General features: G+C 51.8%; 1 protein-coding gene across 1 annotated transcript in view; it reads right to left on the minus strand.

Annotated features, from left to right (window-relative positions):
- LOC138099137 (acid-sensing ion channel 2-like) overlaps positions 1 to 16,815 on the minus strand; it is a 31,163-nt gene extending 14,348 nt beyond the window's left edge. The window contains exon 1 of the mRNA XM_068996204.1: positions 14,730 to 16,815. Coding sequence (XP_068852305.1) covers positions 14,730 to 15,293 — 564 coding nt within the window. The 5' untranslated portion in view covers positions 15,294 to 16,815. The remainder of the gene's footprint in view (positions 1 to 14,729) is intronic.
- Between the last annotated feature and the right edge of the window lie 1,708 nt (positions 16,816 to 18,523).

Genomic DNA, 18,523 nt, shown 5'->3' on the forward strand with positions numbered 1-18,523 from the left:
AATGGTTCCCTGAGAGGAAAAGGAGTATTTGCTTTACAGTTTGGGCTGGGATTTAAGTGTCATTTATGTGCTTGCTAAACCTCAGAATTTTAAAGGAATAGGTAAATAATTCCGTGTTACTAGTAAGGGAGGGAGGAAAGGTATGAAATTCAGCGTGAAAGTATTTTTTATGTCAGCTTGGCATGAAAAATGTGGAGAAAGAATAGAGATAAGCATTATTTCCTGCAATCATAGAGTCCCAGAATCATTGAGGTTGGAAAATCCCTCCAGGATCACCGAGCCCACCCTGTGCCCAATGCCCGCCTTGTCCCCAGCCCAGAGCACTCAGTGCCACCTCCAGCCCTTCCCTGGACACCTCCAGGGACTCCAAACCTCCCCGGGCAGCCCCTGCCAAGGCCTGAGCACCCTTTCCATGGGGAAATTCCTGCTGCTGTCCACCCTGAGCCTCCCCTGGCCCAGCCTGAGGCCGTTCCCTCTCTCCTGTCCCTGTTCCCTGCCAGCAGAGCCCGACCCCCCCGGCTGCCCCCTCCTGTCAGGGACTTGTGCAGAGCCACAAGGTCCCCCCTGAGCCTCCTTTGCTCCAGGCTGAGCTCCTTTCCAGCTCCCTCAGCCGCTCCTGGTGCCTGCAAGGAATGGGCTGGACATGCCAGTGTGGCCCCTTGGGAATATCCTCTGCTGCTCCCCTTTGCCTCCCTGCATCTCCTCCCCAGTCCCACCAGCTCTGGGCACTGCTCCCAACCATTCCCCCTCCCCTGGCCCTTCCTCCCTCTCCACGCCCACACTGGGAGAGCAGAAACCCTCAGTTTCTGGACACTCAGCTCAGGAGCAGGACACCAAACCTCTGCTCTGGGGATGCCCAGCTGGATCTCAGAACCAGGGAACGGTTAAGGTTAGAAAACACCTCTGAGATCACCAAGTCCAACCCAAAGCACCACCGTCATGGTCACTGTTAACCCTGTCCTCAAGTGCCACATCCATAATTTTTTGAACACTTCAGGGATGGTTGGTGAGTGCCCTGCCCTGCCCTGCCTCAGATCCAGTGCTTGACAACATTTTCTGTGAAGAAATTTTCCCCAGTTTTCCTTAATATCCAATCTAAACCTCCCCTGGAGCTACTTGATGCTGTTTTATGTCTTCCCCTCAGTAATTTAGGAATGTGAGATTCCCTGTGAGTAGCAAGGATCATATGCCTAAAACTGGGGTTTACTGCACCACTGTGCACTAAGCAATACAAACTCATCATTTGCACCTTTGAATCATCAACACCTTTAACAATCAGGTGCCCACACCTGGACTGACAAACACCACAGGGATGAGACCATGGGAGAACCCTGGTGCACACCAGAAATCTGGAATAGCTCACACCTGGATGTGCCTGGACTGAAAGAGAAGAGGAATTATTCCAAGTGAGAAGCACTGCAGGGAGATGGAGCTGCTTGGGCTCAGCTCGGAGCAGAGGTGAACCAAAGGGTTTCTCAGCACTTAAACCACAATGCTGGTTTCTGGTTCTGTTGGGTTTATGAAAGTGTGTCCTTTTTGAAAGACATGTGCGATTACAAGAACATACTTGACTCAGACTCTTATTTCTCCTCCTGACAAAAAAAAAAAAAAAACCATGGAAAGACCAGAATACACAAAGGGCTCACAATAACTGTGTTAACAACTGACAGCTCTCCCCAGGTTTCAATGTTACTTTGCAAATGGGGACTGTCTGATTTACAACAAAATAAATGCACACATTTCCCTGCCCCTGGTGACTGAGCTGTCCTTGCTTGATCTCCAGAAACAGTTTGTCACATGAATTTACCTGTGCTAGCTGTGCTTTAACTCCCGGTGTTGGAGGGGTTTGAAACACGGAGGAAAATAGGCTGCAGTTAACTGCTCCAACAAAGAGCCACGGGCACACCCAGTGGAGGAGTGATTTAGGCTCAGAAATAAGCGTCAACATTTCACAGCATTCCAAAGTGGAAGGGAAGTGGACGCTTTCCCTCAGGATGCTGTTAGCCTGCAGGCACTTGCAGAAGCTATCTGGGCTTTGCAGAGCTGGGAGCAGCTGGGGGTGCTCAGGTACTCTCTGTACCTGATTTGCAAATGCAGGAAGAAAGGCTTTCAAAATGCTTTTTGAGTGAAGACATTTGTAGAAAAATCTGTTTGGTTTCAAATCCTCCCAAACAGGAATGATGGATTTTCTCATGTCTGCACAAAATCACAGCCCATGTCATTCTCTGCAGCAGGTTAAAGCAATTCCCCTTCCTTAGTTAAAGTTTAATCAATTTTAATAATAAATGTTTAATAGCAAACATAAACCAAGAAAACAGCCCTTGCCCCGAGGAGCCGACAGTTTTACTGCCAATCCAAAGCATGGAGTGAGAGCCTTGGACTGTGGGTTGTGGAGGCTCTGAGCTGGGCAGGATTTGCCACCTGAGGAGTAGGATGCAAAGCTGGGGTCACTCCACGCATTCCGAGTCCTGCAGCGCACCTGCAGCACCGTGGGCCTGCTCCCAGTGCTGGGAATTACTCAGAGTTTGAAACAGAAGAACGAATGAAGCTTGCATTCCTGAGGGTTTTGTCTTCTAACATCTCCCTGCTCTGTCCCAGGTTCCTCAGGACCCCCAGAGCACCATCAGAACAAACCAGGAGCCGCCTTCACACTCCCACCTCCCCTGGGATGGTTCCCCGTGTCCCGGGGGGAGCACAGCTCTCTGCACCCTGGTTTGGTCTCACTCGGGCTGGCTGTGCTGCCAGGGCAGTGTGAGCTGTCTCGTTCCTGCCAGGCTGCTCCTGGAGAAAGTGGGGCACGTGTGTTTGTTGGCCAGCTGCTCCCTGTCAGACACAGTGAAACACAAGCGCTGACCCTGCTTTTCCTCCCTGGGCTCCAGTTTGGGTCTTTCCCAGCTGCCAGCTTTTGTGAAACTTGTAGAAATCAAGTGGTTTTGAGACTTCTCCTGTTCTTTCAAATGGAGGAAAATTGCTGAAACCTTCTCTTATCAGGAAATAAGCCTAAAACCATCTCCAGAAAGCTCAGAGGTTGGGCTGTCAGAAGCATCTTGCCCTGCCAGAGGGGACTTGTTTGATAGCAGTAAATTAAATCCCCCTATTTATGAAAAGCCAGACATGAATATGCAACTCAGGGTTCCCCCTCACTGACCTCAGATGATACCAGGGTTTGCCTCAAAACCCCTATAAAATAGAATCTGGGTGCACCTGACCTACAAGTGCAAGGTGTAAAGGCTGCACATGGTGGAAAGTTCCACAGCTCTGCATCACTTAATTCCAGAATTAAGTAATGAACCAGATCATCCATTTAATGAGGCATCCCAGGGTTTCAATGTTTTATTTTGCAGTCAAACTTTTATTTTAATTAATTTCATGGAAAAGAGAAATGCTTTAAGACAAAAAGCTTTCATTTTTCACATGGGAAATCTCATCCCAGGAGACACTTGCACATTTTTCTGGTATCGTGCACAAATACCATAGAAAAATCCCTTCCTTCTTTTCCCTGGACAGATGCAGAGGTACAGAGACATCATAAGACTGACCTCTGAGGGTCTTTTTGTTCTACCAAGAGATAATGAGGAGAGAATGATTGTTGCAGGGATGGCTGCAGCTGCAGGGGCTGACAGAGGGATCTCACCCTCATTAATGTCTTTAGGAGGCAAACTCCACTGGGGTTCTATAGACACGGGACTGCTTTGGCAGCCTGGAACTTGTCTCCTCCCACAGCTCATCCTGACTGCCACGTACACCCCGGCACCTCCTCTCTCCGTGCCTGTCCCTGGAATTCCAGGTGGATCAGCAGCGTTAGTTCAGCTGCAAACCCCTGTCATCCCTGACAGAAACAAATCCATTCCTTACTCGTGGGTGTCACCCGTGTTTCAGGAGATGCTCCATCATCATTTGGCATTAGTTAATGGCCATTTAGAGTGATCCTGCAGCATCTGTAGGAGAGGTGGTGGCTGCAGGATCTGAGGCCGGGGTGGAGGATGAAAAATGCAGCTCAATCAACAAAGATCAATCTTAACATCCAGCACAGCAGCTCCTTCTCCCCAGCATGATCTCCACACCTTTATCATGCTATCCATGGAAACTGTTCCCATCTTTTACATAAAGATTGATTTAGATGGGAACGTTGTTTGAGAAATGACCACAGCAGCAGTTTTCACAAAGCCTTTTAGGAAAACTTGCCTCTTTTCATTAAAACAAAAAACAAACAAACAAAAAAACTACAAACAAACAAACAAAAAAAACCAAACAAACAAAAAAAACCCCAAACCAAACAAAAAAACAACAAAACAAAAAAAAAAAAAGGAAGAATCCCCAAACAGTAAACGCTTCAAAATAAAAATGGATATATCAGGATTGTGTGACTGCTGTACCCCACCAGCAGCTCCTGAGCAGAAGAGGACACAACATGTTATGTTTAGTGAGATTCTGATCCCCAACCCTAACCCTAATCCTACCAGTATATCCAGAGAAAAATACCAGTATGATGAACAGAAACTGCAGTTCTGAGCAGAATTCTGGTTCGCATGTTCACAGAAACACCAAGAAATTTGGTGGTGAGTGTCAGCTCCCATCCAAGGTCCCCTTCAGCTAAACCATCCCATTCCAGATGGCTGAGTTCCTCCCATCCCCCAAACTGTAATTCCATCCCCCATTCAAGGTCAAACTGGTGCCTCTCTGACATCCTGGTTCAGCTTTTACAGGTTCCTCCATCACTGGAGAACTGCTGAGGAGTTCACAGCTCTGCTGACACCACTTCGCACGTGACAGAGCCACGAGCTGCTCTTCCAAAGGCTTGCAGGAGGCACTGGAAGGGATGGAGAGACTTTCCTGGATGTCTCAGCATTCATCGTCCATTTCAGTGCCAGGGAGCAGTGGAGTGAGGTGGTGCAAGCTTAGATAATCAGGGGTTAAGCTTCTGTTAATTCCTCCCACTGCTCACTAACTCTCCTCTGCAATTAATTTAGTCCTGCCTATGGCAACTGCAGCGATGTTTGCTGAGCTGTCATTGAACAACCCCACATGAATCCTGGCCTGTCCTATCCCGGCCTGTCCTCTCCTCCTGCTGCTCCAGAGCTCCAGCTCATCATTTGTTCCTGACCTGGGAGAAATCTCCTGTCACAAAGCCCTTCAATTGCCCCTCTCACAGTAACACAGCCGAATCACCAGAGAGCATTTGCTGGGCTTTATTTATTCTCTTCTAAGAATAAATAAAAGATGACCTAAGATTAATGTCCCTCAAACCTTCAGGTGAACCAACAGTTTGAACCACTGTTACAGGACTCAGCCCCTTTCATAAAGGGAAGTCCTTGCTCAACTCCTCTGCTGCACGAGCATGGGATTTCAGAGAGCCTGGAAAATACGGATGGAACAAGAAACCAAAAAATGTTTAAATGGGTTGCTTTGATTTTCTTCCAATAATGACAAAACTTTTAAAAAAGCAAAATAAGTTTTAATAATTTTTAATTTTAATTTCATGCCCATCTTCATATTACTTTTATATATCAGTTTTCATCAGCATTGAAACAGCATCATGAAAACTCCATTTTATAAAGAAGCTAAAACTTGGTCCCACTAAAATTTCTAAAATTTTTGGACCTTCAGTGGTTTGGTTTGGGGGTTTAGGGTTTTGGTTTGGGATTTTTTTTCATATAGGCAGGGAGGACAGACTCAGAACTATTGGTTTCCCTCAGGAAAAACTCCAATTCCCAAGAAACTCACACTGGAAGTGAGATCTGGACAACCTTTGGACTGACTGAAAGGGAAGCCTACAGACCTGGCATGAGCCAAGAGCCTGGAATCCCCTTCTTGTGCAAGGTCAGAGTGATGTGGGGAGCACCTGAGGAGGAGATGGAATTTGACTCAGACTTTTTCACTTCTGATTTTCTTTTCATATTTCAGTCCCTGAGGAAATCACAGAACAGAACTGGCTCCTCTGACAGGAGCAGACAACTGAGCAGCTCCTCTTGCACATGAAAATCCCTGATGGCCCCGTTGCCTTGGATGGGCTCCTCTGTGGAATCCAAGCACAGATTAAACCTCCTTCCATCCATCTCTCCCTGAGCAAATACATGTGCATTTTCCATTACTCTTCACTCCTTCACTTCACGCTCCTTGCCCTAACCACGGGCTAAATCCTTCCTTCCATAGCACAACAGCAACAAATGATCAAAACAATTCAGCTTTTCTTCAAGTAATGGCATGTGCTTGGTTGTAAATATTCATGGCTGGGTGGAAATTGGTTCTTGGTGGCCCAGAGCACACTGGTGTCAATCTGCTGGAATGACTCCCAGTCTCTTTTACCTCCACAGGCAATTTTGTTTTCCTGGTGCAGGTTGAGTACATTAATCCATGGCAGACGGAGTCAGACATGACCACCTCATCTACCTCATTTTCCCTCTTAGCTTGTTGAGCTTCTGGTGCCTGAGAGGTTTCCTCGTGGATTTCCACAGGTCGGGAAGGCCCAACAAGCTTCTAGAGGACCATTCAATTGCACTCATCTCTCAATAAAGTCAATCTATTTAAGGCTTTTCGTCATGACCTCTCAGCAGATGCAGGTAACAAAATAGACAGAGTTTCACAACCTTCTAATTTAGCCACAGACCATGATTTCCTCCCTCAGGAAGATCTGAGTCCTCCCAACTCCCAGCTCTCTGACAGCTGTGATCACTTCGTAATCAGGGAAGTTTTCCATGGGTCTGTTTTCCCAAAGAGCTGTTCCTGTGGAACACTGCAGGGTCTCATCAGCCCAGCAGGAAGAAGGCTTTTTGTATTTTTGAGTCCCATGTAGAGCTGGTGTAGCTGTGGCAGCAGCACAATCACCTGGCACCCTGCTCATGCCCACCTTATCACGATACCTTATCACCTCGATTGCCCTCACCCTGACCACGCCAATGGATGCAGAACTCTGCTGCACGGCCGACCTGAGCCTGGCTGGCACTCTGGGCAGAAATCCCTGTGACAAATGCCTTTGGGAAGGCACAGGAGGGATTCCAGACCCTGCCAGAGGAGATGGAGATGCCTCGTGTGACCTCCCTGTCCTGCTGCTCCTCGCGAGCTGCCAGGCACATTTTCTGTCAGCAGGAGCTGAGTGATGGATTTGAGGGGTTTTTTTTCAGGGAATCTCCACTGTCTGCTTCTAAAGCAAACAGGGATAGTTTCAGGAAATGGGAAAAGACAGGGGTTTGCTCAGAGGAACTGTGGCGGACTCATTATGGAATCAGAGCTGTGAATGGCTCGATGCTCAGTGCAGACGGAGCTGTCAGCAACTCTGCATTTTAGGGCAATTGTTGTCCTTAGGTCAATAATGCAAACTTTGAACTCATGCACAGAGTTCACAGACAGGAAGGGGATCATCTTCCCAAAGTGGCTTTCATTTCTCTGGAAGGCTGAGGGTGAGCTGAGCATGAGAGTGGCTCAGAGACAGGCAGAGCTCCTCAGGGTTAGAGCGGTGGCTTCCATCTCTGCTGGTGACATGAACAATGGGATCGAGGGTACCCTCAGCAAGCTTGATGACACCACACTGTGGGACACTCTGGAGGGAAGGGATGGGATCCAAAGGGACCTGGAAAGGCTGGAGAGGTGGGAATGTGAGACCCTTACGAAGTCCATAAAGGCCAAGTGCAAGGTCCTGCAAGGCTGTTCAGCCTGGAGAAGAGAAGCTCCAGGGACACTGAGCTCCTTTAGAGCCCCTTCCAGTGCCCAAAGGGATCCAAGAGAGATGGAGAGAGACTTTGGACAAGGACCTGTAGGGACAGGATGAGGGGGAATGGCTTTAAACTGAAAGAGAATAGGTTTGGATGAGGTATTAGGAGAACATGCTTCCCTGTGAGGGTGGGCAGGCCCTGGCACAGGGTGCCCAGAGCAGCTGGGGCTGCCCCTGGATCCCTGGCAGTGTCCCAGGCCAGGCTGGACATTGGGGCTGGGAGCAGCCTGGGACAGTGGGAGGTGTCCCTGCCAGGGCAGGGGGTGGCACTGGATGGGCTTTAAGGTCCCTTCTCACCCAAACCATTCCAGGGTTCTATGTTTCTATAAAAAATTAGGTGCTCCAAAAATAGCAAAAGGATTTAAGACTCAGCAGGTCTGCACCTGCTTTTTGTTATACAATCATAATTCATCTTGGAAGGGACCACAAGAAGCCAGAGACCCTCGCTGAAGTCAGACCTGTTTTCTTCTTTAATCAAGTGGGAATTTCTCCTGTTTCACTTCATGACCACTGGTTTAGATTTTTACCCATTTCTGTCTGCGGGGATCATGGACATGGTAGTCAGAACCTCTCAGGGAGGGTTTAGATTAAACCCACAACAGCCAAACCATGATTTTTCACCGGGCATCACTGCACTTGGTCAGACAAGCACAAAGATTCCTCAAGAAGGGACATCTGGGAGGTTGTTTATTACCTGCCAAGAAGATTCCAAGGGACACTTGCAAGGGGTGTATGGAAGAAGGTCAGGACAAGCTGTGTTGTTCCACTTTACCTCTCCAGCTGGAAACCAGGCTGGGTTTTTTATATATTCCTTGTCTTTCCTGGCCCTTACTTCTAGCTTTGGGCATGACTAGATGAAGTCTGATTGCTGTAGAGAGAGCACAAGTACATCTGAAAGATCCCTGTGGTTTCACCCTCCACCCACTGCAGACAGAAACCTGCCCCAGGAGAACTCATCCAGGGCCAGTTGTGAGGGAGCCCCTGTGCCATGAACCGTGTTGGTCACGGAGAGCCCCGGGTGAAGGAGGCACCGTGCACGGCGGCTGGCAGACATTGATCACATTTGTTCTCTGCTGGTGACACCCTTGGCTCTCCACAGCTTTGGGCACTTCAGTTCTCAGTGCCTGTCTGGGAGAGAGGAGCTGAGGCGCGAGAAGCCGCACTCAGAGGTATTTCCAACACTATGAAAGCCTCACGCAGTTCCCAAGACAACTCTGATAAAGCCTGGCAGCCCTCAAACATCTCCTCTATCCTTGGAACTCCAGTGCCACCACCCTTGCTCAGCAGTTCTTCCCCATCCCAAGGGCAGATTTGCTCCAGCTCCAGCTGCTGTTTGGAGTGCAAATCCCTGGGCAGGTGGGCTGTGGAGGACAGAGGAGCTCTCACTTGGCCTCCTGATGAATAACTCTGGTGAATGGGAATCACTCAGGAGTGAAGAGTGGTTCTTGCTCTCCTCCAAACCAAGTGCCAGCTGCTCCAGCGAGGGAAGGCTGAGCCCACAGCTGGTTCTTACACACACAGATTCTTTGTCCTTCCTCCTCTCCCAGGGCCCTCCCTGTGCCTCATGTCCCTCCTCACTCATCCCCTCTGCTCTCCAGCTGGCTCTGACACTTTGGCTGTGCCCCTTCCTGACATTTCCCACTCGTTTAAGTTACTCCCCATCCCAAAGCCCGAGTGAGGGAGGAGGGCAGCATGCCTGGCTGAGAAACAGCTCAAATCACATCCAAACACAACCCTTTTCAAAGATCAGTAAGGGGGACTTTGTCACTGTTTGGTCAGGTCTGCAATCAGATCAGCATCCCAAATGCAGAGCACCAATGTCCCAAGTTAACAACCTACAACCAATTTCTGCAGTTTCTCTCCTTTGGAGTTGTTTCACCCAGTGTTCATACATCCAGTATTAAAGCATTTAAAACCAGCTTTGCCATGGAAAGGCCTCACTGAAGTTCAACAGCCTTCATTAGATTTTAACTCTATTAACCATTCCAACCCAGGAATGGTTTTTCATGAGCATTGATCCCAACTGGAATCCACCCATGGAACTTCCTGCAAAATTTAAAGCATTATCCTACAAGTTTTTAATAAATAAAGGAAATACAAACCCCATCAGTGTCACAGGGAACTGCCACACCCATAAATCCTTACGGAACAGAGAAATTTAATCCAGAGAAGCACTGGGTGGAATGAGGGTCTGCATTTCCCAAGGGCAGCATGTGCCAGATACCTGAGCTGGGAGCAATCCCCCTCCTTTTAGACACCCAACAAGATGCCACCAGCAGCAAAATGATAACCCTGCACTCCCTCTGTGCCTGTGCCCACACCCAGACTCTCAACAGCACCTGCAAAATTGAGATTTTCCAGTGCAGACGGGGAAGGCTGCACAGAGACCTGATTTCCTACTGGAAGAACAGCCTGTTTGTGTAAGTTATCACTGAATTGCACACCTCATTATTGCACATCTCATTAGGGCATCTCAGATTCTGGAGCAAACTTTGGAAAAAGTCCTGATTCTCCAAAAAAATTGTTAAATAGAAAAGTAATGTTTTTTCTGAATCAAGTATGCAGTATCCTGACTTTTTTTCTCGAAGAAAGTGGAAGTTGTATAACAGGAGATGAGAATGGATTAGTTAGTCTAAAAAGCCAAAACTATTCACTAGACATTGGCCTGATAGATACACTAGAAAGAATGGCAGGGAAAATATGTATAGAGAAAGCCAGATAGATTGACAGAAACTCGTGTCTTAAAATAGCAATATTCACATGAGATACGCTCCATTATGTGGACCCTGTCTGTCAGAAGAATGTGTATTGAAAATAAATGAGTTCTATCCTTCAATTGTCACGGCCACTGGCAATAAATAGACACCTGATGAGGCACAGCAGGCACAAGGGAAAAGTTTGTGTTAGCTGGAATGATTGGATGTGTGAGGAAGCACAGCCTAACACTGCACTTGGCAAACGACCCGACTGAGGAGCGCGTTCCCAGCCCAGCCACGCAGAACAGACACCCGGACCGTTCCCCAGAGCCGCGGCCGGGCTGGGCCGGGCAGGGCTGTGCCAGGCAGGGCTGTGCCGGGTAGGGCTGTGCCGGGTAGGGCTGTGCCGGGTAGGGCAGGGCTGTGCCGGGCAGGGCTGTGCCGGGCAGGGCAGGGCTGTGCCGGGCAGGGCTGTGCCAGGCAGGGCAGGGCTGTGCCAGGCAGGGCTGTGCCGGGCAGGGCTGTGCCAGGCAGGGCAGGGCTGTGCCAGGCAGGGCTGTGCCGGGCAGGGCTGTGCCAGGCAGGGCAGGGCTGTGCCGGGCAGGGCTGTGCCGGGCCGGGCTGTGCCGGGCAGGGCAGGGCTGTGCCGGGCAGGGCTGTGCCGGGCCGGGCTGTGCCGCTGGAGAGCATTTCTCAGCAAGGGGGGACTGCAGGATCCCATTCCCCTGCTGTTTGCATTCCCAGTATCCACTCCCAGGCCATCCCATCCCATCCCATCCCATCCCATCCCATCCCATCCCATCCCATCCCATCCCATCCCATCCCATCCCATCCCATCCCATCCCATCCCATCCCTCACTCTGTGTTTGCCCCATGGGCTGAAAGGGTTTTCAGAGGTTTTCTCCCTGTTGCCCCCCCCCATTTTCTGGGCCACACATGAAATCCTCCTGCAAGGCTCCCCTGCCACTGCCCAGCTCATCCCAGGCTGGAACACTGAAGGACCACGAGCCACACCAGCAGCCCCAGGAAAGAGGCTCCACACACACACACAGGGACTCCCAGAACATCACAGTGGTGTGGCGAGGGCTGATGAGCCCAAGCTTTGCCAGGCTCAGCAGCAGTGGGATGGGAGCACCTTGATGTCACATCGAGCAGCAGGAGCACAGCTCCTCCAGGAAAATGCCATCTGTGAGGTCATTTCCAACCAGGACCTCCTGGGGGGAGCAATGCAGAAAACAAGGAGGGGATTTCCTTGGCTGCTGCTCTTATCAGGCTTTCCTCCTCCAAGTACTCCAAGGGAATGGCTTTGCTAAAGGATGTTCTGCCAATTTTCTCTTCTTCACTGCTTTGCCTACAGCAGAGCTCTGCATTATCTTCTCTGCTGTTCTGTGCGTGGCAATCCAGCGCAGGATCAGCACATCCTGCTGAGACCTGGCTGTTCCCTCTGGGGTATCTCTGCAGAAAAGCTGCGGGGACTCACTCCTGGTGGGCAGCCCTTCATACAGGAGATGTTACCTGAGAGGCAGTGGGGGGAGAAGGAACAGCAAGTGTAGGGAAAGCACAGCTCAAACCCTGTTAATAAAGCAGTGGCAGAGGATTTAAACAGGGCAGTGCAGAAGGAAGATGGTAAAGTCACATTTTCAAAGTGCCAAGACGCTGCCATTGCAGCTCCTGCTCTCTGTGCAGCAGCAGCAGCAGCACCGTGGGCATTCCTGAGGGACACGCTGCACACAACACCCCCCTGCAGCAGAAGGCAGAGCTGACCAGAGGCAGCACAGCCCTGACTCCTCCAGCAGCACCTTAGTGCAGAGTTCTGCTTGGCGCAGCCCCTGCTGCAAAGCTCCCGCTGCCTCTGCTCCCAGCTGCCAGGATTTGGGGAGCGTATGTAAAAACCTCGTAGTTCTTCACCCTGCTGACGTATTTCAGAACTGCCCTGGGATTTACACCCTGTTTCCCTTCAGAAACAAATCAGGCTTCAGTGATGGCTCTTCTCCAGCGGGCGCTGCAGCAGGATGGATGTGCTGTCACTGAGCTCGTGTGCAGCTGCAACAGGTTGGTGGTGATTAAATGCAAAATTCATCCAGGACATGAGGTTCTGATTCAGCCTGGAGGCAGCTCACAGACCTTTACAGCATTCTCCCTGTGGAAACACCTACTCATCCTTCAAAAAGACACTTTTTGCTGCCTTTTACCAAGAGGTAAAATCTGGAAGGAAAACAGGGTTGTTGTGTCCCTGTTGAGTGCTGCTTCCTGGATTTCCATAACCTGGGGGATTACCTGGAGTCAGTGAGACTGAAGCCCTGCCTCTGAGAGTGACAATGTTGTCTTCTGGCTCAGGTAGGAGCTGCTTTGCAGAATGGGCTGAAGTACTGCACTCAATCTCTCACTTGGACAAGGACAAGCGCTGTCAGTCCATAATATCCTGTCTCTTTCTAGCTGGCCCTGATCTGTTTTAGCAGAGCATTTATTTGGCAGACAGGGAATGTTTGTCTTTCTGGAAACTACAGTATCCCCCATGGGAAAAAAAAAATTAAAATCATTGTTTCAGAAGCAATTACCTCAAAAACTCAACAGCCAGGGTGACACCCTGCTGGGTTCCAGGGGGGCTGCTAGAAGCTCCTGTCTTCCCTAAGAACACCTGCTTTTTAAAGTCCTTTTTTAAGCCCTGTGGGTGCTTTGAAAGTGCTGGTTGCTCCCTGGCTTTGAGGTTTTTGCTTTTGGCTGGTTCTTAATTCATTCTTGGCAAGTCCATAGGCAGAATACCTCCTGCTCCCCACACTTTGCTACAGTCAAGGGAGGTCTGTCCATCCTCCTGGGATCTGACCTCACTCCCCAACTCTTCTGTCCCCTGGACTTTTGCATCTATTTCTCCTTTTCTACCCCATTCTCCAGACTTGCTCACACACAAGCTTTCTTTGGCAAGCTCCTCTCCGTGGGACTTGGTTGATGCCTTCCTACAACTTGGATGACCCAACCCCTGCTCAGACCTGCCCAGGGAATGGAAACAAGGGAATGGTTTGCCTGGATATCCAGTTTGAAATAGGCTCAGCATCAGAGTTATGCACAGGCAATAAATGAGGCATAAAATTCTATGTTCCTGCTTCAAGGTTTAAAGAGAGCACAGTCCAGGGGATGGCAATGACTTTGGAGCTGGAGACAGTTGGACGCATTTGCTGGGAGATCCAAAGCAGCACAGACAGAAAACATTCCCTTCTCCCAAAGGCAGACAAAGATCCTGCTGATGAACCAGGTGATCACAAACCCTGCCCAGGACCTGCTCTCCACAGGACACACCTGAGCAGAACAAGCAGCAGCACTCCCAAGAAACAACCGCCTGAAACCTGTACCATTCCTGACTCCAGGATCACAGAGCCAAGGCACTGCCCAGCATGGCCTGAGAGCACAGTGGGACTTAGCCCACACCCCAGCACCCCCCAGCTCGGCCAGGATGGGGCTCAGCCACCTCTGCAGCCCCTTGCCCAGCCCCCTCCCCTGCCCCAGCAGCACACAGGAGCATCACTTCATCCAGACAACGTCCTTGTTATTTTTATTTTACGCTGACACATTTAGCACCACAGCATCCAGGCCAGCCTGCACTGCCATCGGGGTGCCAGCCAGAAGCTGGAAACTGAGCAGCAGCTGCTTCCCTCAGGATGCTCAAGTACCCAGCTCACTCCATCTCAGAGCAGACCGTGATCAGAGCTCAGCCTCGTTGCTTTTCCTCTCCTTTTCTTTTCCCCCCTTTCCTCCAACACAGCACCAGGCAGGTACCCAGCTGCTGCCCACACTCCACAGCAAACCAGGATTTATGAGCCACGAACACCAGGAACAAGCAGAAAAAATTCCCTTCCGCAATTCCAGCAAAGCTGCAAACACCTGGAGAAATACAGCTGGACCCTGCTCAGACCAGCCCCGAGCACCTGCCCTTCCTGCTGGCTCTGTCCAGCCCTCTCTGCTTCCCTCAGCTGGCTGACATCCACTGGCCATGGCACGAGACCCCCAGGCCCTCTGTGATGCTCAGCAGGACCCATCTGACCCTGAGCAGCCACCTGGGAGCCGTGGGCCTTATGCAGGATGGAGGCTGGACCTGCTACAAGCCCCTTGCCGGTCTGGCCCCACAAAACCCGTAAGGACTCCAACAAACAAACTTCAGCTCAACAGGCTTCCTCCTGCTCCTCCTCTGCCATGCCAGAGCCCGGCAGCCACTGCCTTTTCACACCGGGCCCACACAGCTTGGCCAGTGACCACCAGGGCTGTCGTGGTCCTGCAGCACCACAGTCCACATGCCCAGAGAAGAGAAAAGCAGAGCGTCTGCTCATACTCACAGTTTTGAAGTCCTTGTGGTTGCACTCCTGGCCTCTGAACTTGCAGTACAGCATCATATCCTTCAGGTCGTGGCCAACCCGTGCCAGGAACTCCTGCATGCTGAAAACCTTGGGTTTATACTGCTTAAAGTTGGCCTTTTCTTGGAGGATGGCTAAGACAGTGGGGTCAGCCAGGTGAGGGTTGGGGATCTGCAGGTTGACGTCCAGCAGAGCCAGGAGCTCCCCAGCGTGGTACAGGTCGTTGGTGGTGAGCCGGGAGAAGCGGAACTCGTTGAGGTTACAGATGGTGACAGCGGGAAACACCAGGCTGTTCGCCACCACCTCGTCCACTTTGGTCACGTGCTGGTAGGAGAAGTAAAAAGCCACCCTGTCCGAGCTCTCCACCAGGAGGAGACCCAGTGAGCCCACAAAGGCCAAGGTCCAGAGCAGGCGCCGGATGGTCACCGGCCCGTAGACGAAGACATGACGGATCCCGTGGAGCGTGGTGGTGTTGGCAAAAATCTGGATGCTGGAAGGCTGCAGGCTGCCCATGCTGCCCTCGCTGGTGCTGTCCTTCAGATCCATGGTTCAGTTAAATCCTGGTCCTGCTTTTGGGGTCAGTCTGGAGCCAGAACTGGGATCTGGATCTCTCCCCTCTCCTCTCCAAAGTAATTAAACCCTTTTAGGGGAGGGTGAGGGAAGCAGAGTGAGACCAGCTGCTGCGAATTTATCCCACGAGCTCAGCAGTAGCTTCGTTGGGGTAAATATTTATATAAAATCCATTCAAACTCTCGCTCTTGATTTCCTCGGTGCGATAAGGAGGGCTGGTTTTATTTAGGGAGACACCAAGGTGATGTGGAAGAGATGTGGGTGGGCAGCGAAAGCTGAGCCAATGGCAATAAAGTCCTCCCCCTCCACACACACACAGGCACACACGCGCCGAGAAGAGCTGAGATTAAGCGAGCGAGCCTAAAACGAGTGGAGGCAGCTCGCAGGCTGTTAACTAGTGCGGAAAGCCGAGGATGCTGCTTCCCGGATGTCTTCAGCCCGACCGGGAGATGTTCCCCGAGCTCCGGGGACGCAACTGCAGGATTTAGGCATCTCTCCTCCTCCCCACCTCTCCATTTTGGGCAGAAAACACCACCCCGAAAACCCAGCCTATGCTGCCGGTGCGATTTGCAAGGGAAAGGTGGGCAGCTAATTCAGCGGGAGAAATAGGAAAGGGGGGGAGGAAAAGGAAATGCTAAAAAATAAAAGGAAAGGCTGGAAAATACAAGAAAAGGCGGGGATTTCTGCTCAGTTCCGTGCACGCATACACGCAGATCAGAAAGCAGCGGCATGAACCCGCTTCTCTTTCACACGGCAGCTCCGAGCAAAACCCAGGCAGGGCAAGACCCGGGGAGCGGCAGCGGAGGGGCTGCAGCATCTCTCATCTCTCCTCTGTCGGTCTCAGAGCTTCCCTTCCCTGCAGGACTTGCAGGGAGAATCGCTGGGAGCCGTGAGCCACACACGGATCCGGAGCCCCGCGGCAGGGCAGCGAGAGGGAGCTGCGAGCCGAAAGCCCCAGCTCCAGCCTGGGCTGAGTCCGGACGTGGCTGTGCCTCGGCGGGGCCGGGGGGGCTGTGCCCAGCAGCTCCTGAGCCCCCCGCGGCTCGGGAGGCTCCGAAGGCGGATTCCAGATGTTCTGTTCGCCGCTGGAAGGCAGCTGTGACGGATGTGTTTGGGGAAGGCGCTCCCAGTTGTGCGTTCAGCCGGGAGGCTGGGACGGAGGAGGGGGTGGAGGGGAGCAAAACTGGGCACGGTTTCCTACCCAAGAGATGCTGCAGATCCTGTGACGATGCCTCGGTACAGGAGAGCATCCGTGGTGCTGCTGCACGAGTGGGAAGGAGGCGGATCCGCACCAGAGGTGTGAGGTGCTGGGTCTGAGCAGGGCCAGAGGAACTCCCCTCCATATCGACTCCATGAACAGCAGGGGGTTTGCTTGCTTTTTTTCAGATCCAGAATTAAACCCTGGGGTGTCTGTCTCTATACAGCACCCAGCCCTACAGCAGGTGAGGGTCCCAGAGCATGAAGCACCCAGGAGGTGACGTTCCCAGCTGGGATGAGGTGGGAGCAGAGGGTTAAAGCACAGGCAGAGCCCGTCGCGGTCTGCAGGGCAGTGCCTCGTGACTCTCAGCCACCTTAGAAGATTATATGGGATAAAATGAGCCCAGTTTCTGGATTTATAACCCTGAGTGCTATTACCATAACAGCAGACCCTTTGCACCATTTGGCCCCTTCACCTTTCAGGTGCTTGACTTCACTGATGAACCCCCAAGACTCTTGTCCCCAGGCCATGAGCCACCCTGTCCTACCCCGGATGATTTTCACCCAGAGATAAGATCATTTCAGCTTTGCTGTCTCCACATTTGGCCTTGGCAGCCAAAGGCAAGCCCAGCTGTGGCACCTCCCAGCATGGATATTCCTTTGGGAATATCTCCCAGTCCGAGCTACTCATCCCAGCCCTGCTACAACCCTACTCTCTCCATTTTACACCAGGGAATCTGAGGCAAAGAGAGGACAAAGGAGGACTTGGGAGCCCTGGGCTGGATTTCCCAGGAGGACTTTTCAGCACAGCAGGTTGCTGCCCTGGAGCCGAACCCTCCTTCCATAGCCAGAAGGCTCCAGCACTGTGTTCTCATGGATGGCTGGGTGCAGATGGAGCAGGAGCTGCCTCCAGAGTCTGGTTTCCTCTTGTACAAATCCACATCAGCCCTGAAATGCAAAATATGGTCCCTCCTCCTGCATCTGTGCCTGTGAGTGAAGCCAGGCTCTCAATACAGTCCATTGGTGGCTAAACAGAGATTTGTTCCTTCTGCTCTACACAGAAATTCAGCCAAGGAGAGATGCACAAACCTCCTGCACCTTGTGATGCCCTTTCCAGGAGGGCAGGAAAGGCAGAGCCAAGCACACCCAAACAAGCTGCGGCCCAGAATTAAAGCAGCTGAGCACAGAATGGCCACAGCACCCTTGCCCCTGCTTCCAGACCTCACTGTCTGTCTCCCCTTGTGCTCATCACCCCTGCATGGTCAGGGACAGGACCCTTCCCCTCTAAAAATTTCCTGGCCACAATGGGCTCCCTTTCCTACCCACTGCCAGCCCATCTGCAAATCCCCCTCCCTTCCCCACGCCTGCACTGGCCGGCCCGGTGTGTGAATGCTTTCATTTGTTCCCCGTTAACGCTTTCATTTGCTCCCCGTGCGTGCTGCCTTTGCAATCCCGTTTGCTGTAATTCACACCATAAACCATCTGCTGCCTTTTACTGTTGAGCTGTGCAGGGAGCTTTGGCTGCGGCCTGGAGGAAACAGCCCCGTGCCCAGCAGAGCTGCCTGGCACCGGCACCGGCACCGGCTCTGGCTCCGGCTCCGGCTCCGGCTCTGGCTCCGGCTCCGGCTCTGGCTCCGGCTCTGGCTGTGCTCTGCTGCTTGTGGGCATGGGCACAAACCAGGGAGACAAATCACGGAATCATGGAATGGTTTGGGTTGGAAGGGATCATCTCATCTCACCCCCTGCCACGGGCAGGGACACCTCCCACTGTCCCAGGCTGCTCCAAGCCCCGTCCAGCCTGGCCTTGGGCACTTCCAGGGATCCACAGCTGCTCTGGGCACTGTCACCTCACTCTGGTGAGGGCTGGTGGCTCAGGCTGTGCCCAGGAGCTGCCATCAGCCACGATGTCCTGGGAACCAAGGAAAGCAGTGCCTGGGGATGGGCTTGATGTGGGGTGACACCAGCAAGGGTGCAGGACATGGGATGCAAGGTCTGGTAAGGGCTGGTGG

Source organism: Aphelocoma coerulescens, chromosome 27 (assembly GCF_041296385.1).
Source record: "Aphelocoma coerulescens isolate FSJ_1873_10779 chromosome 27, UR_Acoe_1.0, whole genome shotgun sequence".
Classification (NCBI taxonomy): Eukaryota; Metazoa; Chordata; class Aves; order Passeriformes; family Corvidae; genus Aphelocoma; species Aphelocoma coerulescens.